At 36.3% G+C, this 10,940-nt stretch overlaps 1 protein-coding gene across 1 annotated transcript; it reads right to left on the bottom strand.

The window, feature by feature from the left end:
• Nucleotides 1-6,303: 6,303 nt before the first annotated feature.
• Nucleotides 6,304-10,822, bottom strand: bri3bp (bri3 binding protein). Its single transcript, XM_026248489.1, has 3 exons — nt 10,146-10,822; nt 9,018-9,120; nt 6,304-8,842 (listed from the first exon to the last, which is right to left on the bottom strand). Exons 1-3 carry the CDS (start codon nt 10,323-10,325, stop codon nt 8,421-8,423), a joined length of 705 nt encoding a protein of 234 aa, XP_026104274.1. The 5' UTR covers nt 10,326-10,822; the 3' UTR covers nt 6,304-8,420.
• Nucleotides 10,823-10,940: the final 118 nt, after the last annotated feature.

Here is a 10,940-nt window from a genome sequence, read left to right as displayed (position 1 = left end):
GCCCAATCCCGAGTCTGCAGCCTGCAGCATGATCGGATGGGCTAAAAACCATAGGATAACATGTAGAAGGTTTGTCAGTTCTGTGTTTTCCATACACTTTGTTTGAATTCATACAGGCGATGTGTTTTCTAAATATTTTAAAATCAGAGGGCATTTGTAAAAGCTGCTACATATATTTGCACAGTCAGCAGCGGTGATTTGCAAGGCCCATTTCATCAATATTTATATAACATTTAGGAAATAGTTACAGTTCACAGACTGGCAGTGTAAACGCTGCTGATTCACATTTAGATGCAGCGAAAAGAAAAACGATTTTATAGGATCTATGCTGCTTGTTGGTGATGAAACAAAGCAATCCCAAACAAAGCCATTAAACACGTCTCATAGAAATCAGTACAAAACACAGCAGGAGCTGCAGCCCATCTGCTTTTGTTTTCAATTTCAAATTAATTGCACATTGCCTTTTACTGTACTCAGGGGCGATGTAGAAAAATATTGACTGGGTGGCGAGAAGGGAGCAGGAATTTTTGAGGGGTGGCAACATATGGCAGACGTATATATAATGAATTTAGTCAAAGTTATCACAGTTTGATGATAAATATATGTGCACACTACAAAAGGACACAGGCTGCCATTTACAAAATTAATCTCATGCAATCAATGTCTTGCATTTGAAACAGTTCATACAAGGAATAAGGGACCATACCCCATAAGCACCCCCACACTCACCAATGCATACAGTATGCATCGACATGTAATTAAGAGCATTATAAAAGGTTCAGTGTTATCAGTATGTCAATTTATTATAAGAAACACAAGATTTTAACAGCCAATGACATTTACAAATGGGGAGACTCAACTGGTTTTCTACTGTTTAGTGTTAATCACCATATAACTCAACCAGTTAAGAGCTACATTTAGATTTAGATGTTATATGAATATGGTCCCTGAAGCATAGGTTTTATTAGCTGACAATAATAATAAATAAATAAACATTATTGCCACAAATACAAATGTACTTTTAGAAATTGTTTTTGGAAAATATGTTGTTATTGTTTTGGCATGCTTAAATTAAAACACTAAAATAATATTTTAATATATATTTTAAGTATATTTTACTAAGCAATTTCTTACATAATTTCTTTGAGTTAGACCAAACTTTTATTTTGGTGGGTTGTAGACAGAGTTTCTGTTTTATAATTAACTATTAATATCAGCTAATAGGCCTACTTGAAGTATAGCATACTCTACTGTGCAATAGTACTGTATTTCTATTTGAATTTCTTATACCGGTTAGTTATACCGGAATTTTATTTTGACAGGTTGTCGTAAAGACATTGCCATTTCGGTCAGTCTGTGTATACGATACAAATGAATGACGATAGTTTTATCAAATGAAATGGTGAAATCCTCTCATTGCATGCTGACGTGCACATGTGTAGCCTACATCATGCATCAATATAGTGAATAGCCGAAAACACCACGCGTGCTTCAGTGTGTGTGTGTGTAGTAGAGCACACATTCCCAGAGACGTGTATAACAACACCTTCAGGGCCGCTGCTGGCTAAATGGGTGCCCTAAGCAGGACTGTATTGTTGTGCCCCCCTTCCTCAAATATGATGATGAAAAAAACACCTACTATAGGGGTGAAAAAAGAACTTTAATCAAATAAAAAACTAAATGAATAAATTTTATTATTTACAAATAACAATTGTAGCTCTCTAAATTTACCTGTGGCTATAACTTTATCATGACTCTAATTTATTGTATAGTCTCAAGCATTCAGAAATCATGCAAAAGGAAACTCAGCAGTTTTACTATGATAAAACCATGGTTTATTTTTGTAAGGGTTGTGATATGCACATTTTTTGTTGAAGAAATTATAAGGCTGTGTCATCTATAGCAAAAAGGTGTCCAAAAATGAAAGATTAAGTGAATGTTTGAATTAAATGTTTGGTCAGTAGCCTAAACAAGGATTGATTGTCCTGTAAGTGTAACAGCAGCAATCACATGGCATTTGTAATAACATGTACATAAATTGTTTATTTTGTATTTGCCTACATTATGTATTGTAACAGTATTATTATTAACCAATCATTATTGCCTCATTATTTTTTATATAATGGATTTTAAGTAATTTTAAAGGCTACTGATGGCTTAGGACTGTTTTTATAGCAACAACAACAACAACAACAAAAAATACTACAGTATATTAATACTTTGTAAATTATTATTTGAAGTAACAAAACCATGGTTAATTTGCAGTTACCATGGCTACAAGAACAATGATTTGTGGTGTTATTGTTAAAACTATGGGTAATTTTCGTAAGGGAACCTGAAAAAAAAAACAAAAAAAAAAACTTTCACAGGAATGTGCCTGAAAGTGATAAACGGGCCTAATTTTTACCTAAATGATTTATACTTTATTTTAATATATATAAAAAATGTATAAAGGTGTGCATTGTAGCTGACACCTAGATGAAAACATTACAATTGTTTTATGACTGCAAGTCTTTCTCCTCAAATGCTATTGAGCTTCAAATTTGCGTTTGAACTCATGTGAAAGAGTAGCATAACTTACATATGATTTACAGATTATTTTAATAAATATCAAACAATTAATTAAATTGTGCATTATAGCTGACACCTACATGAACAATTAGTTGTTTTTATGACTATAAGTCATTCTCCTCAAATGCTACTGACGTTAAAAAAGTGTATACCAATATCGCATGTAACTTTAGAGACGGTCCCTTAATTTGATACTCGTCCAACGTCCAATGTCAAGCCAACTTTATGTCTGTTTTTTTTTTTTTTTTTACTTTTAGTTTTCTTTTCTCTTCGCTGGATTGGATTCATCCATCAATTATGAACATTCAGCCGCAAACATGAGGTGCGAGCGGTCGCGAGCGTGGATCAAGTGCACGGATGGGAGAATGGAGGAAGTTTTTTTTTTTTTTTTTTTCTTTGGAGCAACTGGGATGGTGCCCCCTCTGGGAGTTGGTGCCCTAGACAGATTGAGTCAGTTTGAACTCATGTGAAAGAGTAGCATAACTTACATATGATTTACAGATTATTTTAATAAATATCAAACAATTAATTAAATTGTGCATTATAGCTGACACCTACATGAACAATTAGTTGTTTTTATGACTATAAGTCATTCTCCTCAAATGCTACTGACGTTAGAAAAGTGTATACCAATATCGCATGTAACTTTAGAGACGGTCCCTTAATTTGATACTCGTCCAACGTCCAATGTCAAGCCAACTTTATGTCTGTTTTTTTTTTTTTTTTTTTTACTTTTAGTTTTCTTTTCTCTTCGCTGGATTGGATTCATCCATCAATTATGAACATTCAGCCGCAAACATGAGGTGCGAGCGGTCGCGAGCGTGGATCAAGTGCACGGATGGGAGAATGGAGGAAGTTTTTTTTTTTTTATTATTTCTTTGGAGCAACTGGGATGGTGCCCCCTCTGGGAGTTGGTGCCCTAGACAGATTGAGTCAGTTTGAACTCATGTGAAAGAGTAGCATAACTTACATATGATTTACAGATTATTTTAATAAATATCAAACAATTAATTAAATTGTGCATTATAGCTGACACCTACATGAACAATTAGTTGTTTTTATGACTATAAGTCATTCTCCTCAAATGCTACTGACGTTAGAAAAGTGTATACCAATATCGCATGTAACTTTAGAGACGGTCCCTTAATTTGATACTCGTCCAACGTCCAATGTCAAGCCAACTTTATGTCTGGTTTTTTTTTTTTTTTTTTTACTTTTAGTTTTCTTTTCTCTTCGCTGGATTGGATTCATCCATCAATTATGAACATTCAGCCGCAAACATGAGGTGCGAGCGGTCGCGAGCGTGGATCAAGTGCACAGATGGGAGAATGGAGGAAGTTTTTTTTTTTTTTTATTTCTTTGGAGCAACTGGGATGGTGCCCCCTCTGGGAGTTGGTGCCCTAGACAGATTGAGTCAGTTTGGGAGTTCAGAGCGGGATCGCGAATCATTTGAGTCAGTTATGGGGATCGCGAATCATTTGAGTCAGTTTGCCAAACATTTGAGTCAGTTCGGGAGTTTGGAGCGGGATCGCGAATCATTTGAGTCAGTTCGGGAGTTCGGAGTGGGTTTGCGAATCATTTGCGTCAGTTTGGGGATCGCAAATCATTTTAATCAGTTCGGGAGTTCGGAGCGGCTTAGCGGATCATTTGAATCAATTCGAGAGTTCTGAGCGGGTTCGCGAATCATTTGAGTCAGTTCGGGAGTTCGGAGGGGGATCGCAAATAATTTGAATCAGTTCGGGAATTCGTAGCAGGTTCGCGATCATTTGAGTCAGTTCGGGAGTTCAAAGCGGGTTCGCGAATCATTTGAGTCAGTTTGGGGATCGCAAATCATTTGAATCAGTTTGGGAGTTCGGAGCGGGATCACGAATCATTTGAATCAGTTCGGGAGTTCGTAGCGGGTTAGCGAATTATTTGAGTCAGTTTGGGAGTCAAAGCGGGTTCGCGAATCATTTGAGTCAGTTTGGGGATCGCAAATCATTTGAATCAGTTTGGGAGTTCGGAGCGGGATAACGAATCATTTGAATCAGTTCGGGAGTTCGTAGCGAGTTAGCGAATTATTTGAGTCAGTTCGGGAGTCAAAGCGGGTTCGCGAATCATTTGAGTCAGTTTGGGGATCGCAAATCATTTGAATCAGTTTGGGAGTTCGGAGCGGGATAACGAATCATTTGAATCAGTTCGGGAGTTCGTAGCGGGTTAGCGAATTATTTGAGTCAGTTCGGGAGTCAAAGCGGGTTCGCGAATCATTTGAGTCAGTTTGGGGATCGCAAATCGTTTGAATCAGTTCGGGAGTTCTGAGCGGGATCACGAATCAAGAAAGATTCGCCCTAGTAAATTTTCAAATTGGCCATAACCATTAATTCGTTGCTGCCAACTGGGGTGGCAGCAGGGGTGTCAAGGATTTCTTTTAGGGTGGCATTTGCCACTCCATCCCGGTAGATCCGCCCCTGACTGTACTCATTGAAAGCAGCTTTACAGAAAAAAAATAAAGTATATATAAAAAGCAAAGAAAATAACATCAAGTTTTTTGGTGGCCGCTGATATTTACAAGTTACATAACTGCATATCAGTCTTCATTTTACAGGCTACTTGGCGAGTGGTGGCAAGAATGTCCAGCACCATAAAACCACTATTTGCACAAAAGTGAATCTTAAAATAAACTGTTCTAGAAGTAAGTTCTAAAATGGAATTACAGTTCTTTGTACATGATTTGCATCACGAGCTCTTTGCTGACGCAATCTTTACAGATTCAATGTACAGTACACTGTAGGCCTATAATGCATTTACATAAACACAAATGTAAGGATGTGTTTTCCCTCATTTCTATATCTCTATATATTCTATATCTTCTATATCTCGTTTCGTATCTATCTATCTATCTATCTATCTATCTATCTATCTATCTATCTATCTATCTATCTATCTATCTGTCTGTCTGTCTGTCTGTCTGTCTGTCTAAAATAAGACACTAAGAATGGGAATGGGGTCATGCCTGTCCCCTCTGGGTGCAACAAATTAAAAGCAACAATGCAGCATTATATTCGAGCCAAATATGGGTGTCTTAAAGGCACAGCGATCCTTTGGATTGTTACATATTACGTACCGGTAAGCCATTTTAGACAGCATTTGGATCAGCTCTCACAGGGAAACAAAAGATACAGCCGGCTGAACAAGACAAAATCCCAGAGTATATAAGACAAAACAGAGAAAAAGAGAGGAAAACACTACATGGTGATTTTAGAAACAGTTTGTTTACAATATGTCAAACTGTATGATGAGGATATGCCATATAAAATGCCAAGTACAGCTAACTTCACAAGCTTTCACCTCAGGGTTATCAAAAAGTTGTGCTGCCAGCATGTTATAATGCTTATTTCATTTATGCAAAGATCTGTTGAATCAAAATCGGGATTACTGATTGTCTCCCAGACTGTGCTTTGGTCAGACTGCAAAAGCACCTTTTGGATACTTAACTCATCCATTAAATTTGACTGTCCAGACACTGACTTTAGAAAGTTCATCTGAGGCCATTTGAACAGACAAATGAAGCAATGTTCAAACAAGTGACTCTTGCATCAAGTACAACCTTGTATGTCCAAATCATGAGGTGAAGCAACTTCATAAACATGAATAAAAAAAAATATTGAGCAAATATAATACTATTAATGTGAGTCAGGTTGAGCTCTCAATAGATCTGTTATTTAATAAGTAAAAACATCCAAAACCTGTAGGTCAAATTGCATATTACATTTATTCAATCATTTTTAAACCACAGTTTCATCTTAAGAGAAAATCACTGAATAATATTTTCATAGAGACAAAAATATGTTAAAGACAGTGCAAATAATATCAGAGCAAGCAACAGTGCAGGTAAACAAATCTGATGAAAATGATACAGTACAAATGCAAACCTGATTTACTATGCAAAAAAATAAATAAATGACCAGACAGAGATTCAGTGTATTCTAATACAAATCAGTCAATGACTCGGAGTCCTCAACACATAATAGTTGGCACAGGTGCAGTCAACTGGATTCTATGAGAGATATATTAATAAAATACATAGTATTCCACAAATAAATGAAGGAGTTGACATGGTGCTATAACTTACAAGAAGGACATTAACTACTAAAAGGTGCAGGTAGGAAAATATCTGTCATACATATTTCTACAAGCACGCATGGTGTACACTCGAAACCACAGCTAATGATAAAACTCATAAGATACAGAGCATTTTCCACAGTATATTACTGTGGGTTCTCATTCATTACAGATATGCAAGTAGATAAGACCTTTTTAAAAAGAGGAGTGTCTGCTGAGACATGTACTGTAGGCTATATGTGTAATTATTAGATGCTGGTACATTGCAAGTATACAAGAGTTTGCTATTTGGAGATTCCTCAAGGCTGGTGCTTTTATTGTATGATTTCCTTCACACGATAATACAGTTAAAAAGGACCTTCTTGATATTAGTGCTTGACACTGCTTTCCAGTAGGCTTGAGCTACAGTACGTCACAGATTTGAACCGTGATTGGTGGTGATTGGTGGAAGGATGACGAACTAAAATCAGTGAAGTGCGGGATGAGTCGTCATTATTTTGGCTTGAATAGAGCAACTGTAAATTTTGAACAGGGATCTGCTAAAAGTGAACTTCATCAAGGTCAAAAAAAAAAAGAAAAAAAAAAAGTATATAATTGCATCAACACTGACACAGGGACTAAATTCCACAAAACTTCAAAAATAAAACATGCTTAAAATAAATTCTCATCCCATTCATAATATTTCTCTCAAAATGTAAAAACCTAAATTAATGTACTTTTTAAAATCTATGCAGCAGGGGAAAAATGTTTGAAATATATCTGAAAATGGATTTGGCTACACAGGTTGCAAAAACATGATAAATTAAAAACCACAAAGTGAAATTAACGTTTAAGTTGCAAAAAAGAGAAAAGTACTAAGAGTCAATGAGAACAAGCAGAGAAGATGGGACACATGTTAGATTAGTTAGCAGGCATTTCTAATAGACAAAATGCCACTGTGGATGAATCCATTGGCCACTTTCTTAACTTTTTTTTACTTGATCTTATTAAGCAGCACTAATAAGCAGTGGTACTACAAGCTATTTAATGAATCCCTTTCGATAGGTGTATTAAAATGGTACATACAATTAATACAACGATCTCATGCTGAGAGCAAAGTGCATGACCAGGTTTTTCTGGACAGAGATACTGGTGTACATTGCAGCACTGTTATTTTGCTGCCAGGAACACTGGTCACATATCCTCACGCTTCAGATGACTAGCTGCTTTCTGAAAGCCATTTCCACATACATCTCTATCCCTGATCGGTCCTGTACCAGTAACCTCGGGTGACCTCAAGAAGACACATGGGAGAGATGAAAAATGCAGTGATACTGACTTTTCTTCACACTTTTGAGTGTTTCTGAATCAACTCTCAATTGTATTGCATTTGACTTATAAATAACACACACGCTTATAGAAAGTGTCCTAACACAGCTTATGGAAAAGGTCTAACACTGAATGACGGACTAACACACTCAACTCAAGGCTTGTAGACACAGAGACCCACAGTACTCAAAAAAGTCCATATTTACTCAAAAATGTGTGGCTACAGTAGAAATGGACAGTGATAATTCTACGACAACAGGGTGAATCTAATAGACTTTTTTCAGCGTATCAACTAGGGAATTTATCAAATTTCCATACAACTCTTGCCTGACTAAAATGTTGGGACATCCTGAGAAAAAAAGGGCCAGAACAAATAATTTTCCTTCTCATCCCATCCCACAAACCCCAGCTCTCACCCTCAGCCTGGGGCGAAAATCATTTCATTGGTCACTTGAGTGCTCTAGGTTTTCAATCACTCTGGTTAAGCGGATGTTTATAAGGTGAATCTGTTTATCAAGGTGGTCGATCTTCTCCTCCAGAGTTCCAGATCCACTCCCTTTCCTCCAGTATGCTCCCACTGGTCCCGTCATGAAGTACACGGCCATGATGAAGCACAGCGGCAGCACCGCTTTCTCAGGGTCACCCTCGAATTTCTGCAGAATGTACAGGCACGAGAAGGCGAAAAGGGCCATGCGGGCCAGCCAGAAGAAACGGCCGAACACCGCATGGAGGATGTAAAAGAAACCACTCAGGAACAAGGACAAGAACCAGTAAGCCACCAGCAAGGCTGCCACCAGGAGGAGAGCACGAGCAGGAGAGCTGGACACGGACGATGGGCTGAAGTAGTGCGTCAGGTTAGAGGCTAAGGAGAGAGAGAGAATCGAAGGGGAAAAAGACAACAGAGACAGACAGAAATAGAAGCAAAGAGAGAGTAGGGAGAGACATGAAGGAGGTTTTAAGGACATCACACAAACAGTGGAGATGTGCGATTTCAGTCACTGACACACATAAATGCAACAATTTTGATCCAGACTTACAGTCAATGCCCATAACATCAAGCAGATCCACCCACAGTTTCCACAAGGTGTCCAATAATGAATCGACTCCATAAACAAACCTCTCTGTAGTTTTTGAGAAGAACTGCAAAACATTGACCATAAATATAAATATAAACACACACACACACACACACACACATAAAAGAAAACTGGAAAAAGGTTATACGCAAACATTTAATTAGTGTATATCATAAAAACATGCATAGGTCACAGAAGAAATCACCTTTTAAAAATATAATGTTTCTATCGATCTATATGATGTATCTATATAAATTAGAACAGATTTAGATTCAGATTGTTATTTAAGATTACACTGCATTGACATCATTACGCATAACCCTCTTCCCATTTTTCATTTGTTTTTTTGGTAATTATTATTCTCAGAGATGATTAATTTATTACATTAAAAATGTGATTATAATCTAAAGTTACAACAACAGTATTAATAATAACAATAACTAAATGTCTTTGCCTTACAGTAATAAGTATGAAATATTTTCCATTATAGCAAAGATTGGCTAGAAAAGCTCCATTTTCTAATTTTCTCAAAATGTAATGGTACTTTATACAGTACAGCAGCTCTTAATGTTCATTCAAACAATTTTCTAAATTCATTAAAATTGCACACAGTCTTATATTTTATATTAAAATAACAAATAATGGAAATCTAATAATTTTGTTAAAATTGTTTTAAAAGGCAATTTATTGCTATAATTAATAGACTTGAAATTTATTAGCCTATTATTTAAATTATATATTTAATTATTATACATTATTGTAAAAAAAAAAAAAAAACACATTCACTAAAGTTATTATAAAGCGTTCCTGATCAAAATAAATAAACAAGTCTAAAATGTTGCACGTAAGCTTGTCTATCTGACAATATCACAGCACTGACTCTATCCGGAACGTATTGACCAAGATAAACAGAAATATGTCCACATACAGTATGCGCCCTAGGTAGGCAGCTTACTAGGTTTTGAAACACAGCCACTGATCATAAGAGATCACAGACTGGTGGTCTTTTCAGGCCCCTAAGTTAGAGCACCTGCAAACAAAACGAATTTTTTTAACTGGCATGAGAAAATCGAATGATCTTATACGGACCTTGTACAGCGCTCTGATGTTCTCCTCTCCGAAGACACTGCCGAGGATTTGACAGATAACGCTGGCCGCCCTCCTCAAGCTGTTCTGGCTGCTGGAGTCTTTCCTGCTTCGCGCTGCCTCAGTCAGCAGGACGGAGGCCAAAAACACGCTTAAAACAACGGCCAGTTTCGCTCCCTTCATAATTATAAACGACCTGACAAACGTCTAGAAAATTCTGTAGTGAAGCGGTCGGACAGCGCTTGTAATAGACTGAATGAATGTGATGTGCCGGAAAGAGATGCTAAGCAGGCTGCACGCGGGTAGAGAGTGTGAAAAAACGTAACAGTGCCGGAAGTACGATTCTTTTTCTTCTTTTTTCTTTTTTTGAATAAAGTTATAAATATTTACCTGATTATTTATTTTAGTAATGGTTTAAAATGTATAACGCTGTTTCTGCCTAAGTCTTCTAACCTGAATTGAAGATTCAAATGTGAAGACAAATAAATTAAATAAAACAAAATGAAAAGCTTTATAAAACAAAGAATTCAGAAAAGGAGACTGTTTCTAAAAAAAAAAAAAGTTTAGAATGGATAAGTCTTTTAAGTCTTTAAGGTTCCCAAACATGCATGAGTTTAATATAATTTATATTTTACAATATTAGTTTTACTGTGTTCCTGATCAAATCAATGCAGCCATGGAAGCATGGCAGACTTCTTTTAAAGAAATTATATTTGATACATTTATATATATATATATATATATATATATATATATATGCAAAAAATATTATGATCAGCTATTGTGTATCCAATGACT

This window comes from Carassius auratus, unplaced genomic scaffold, assembly GCF_003368295.1.
Source record: "Carassius auratus strain Wakin unplaced genomic scaffold, ASM336829v1 scaf_tig00017721, whole genome shotgun sequence".
NCBI lineage: Eukaryota > Metazoa > Chordata > Actinopteri > Cypriniformes > Cyprinidae > Carassius > Carassius auratus.
This window is presented reverse-complemented; position numbering and strand designations above follow the sequence as displayed.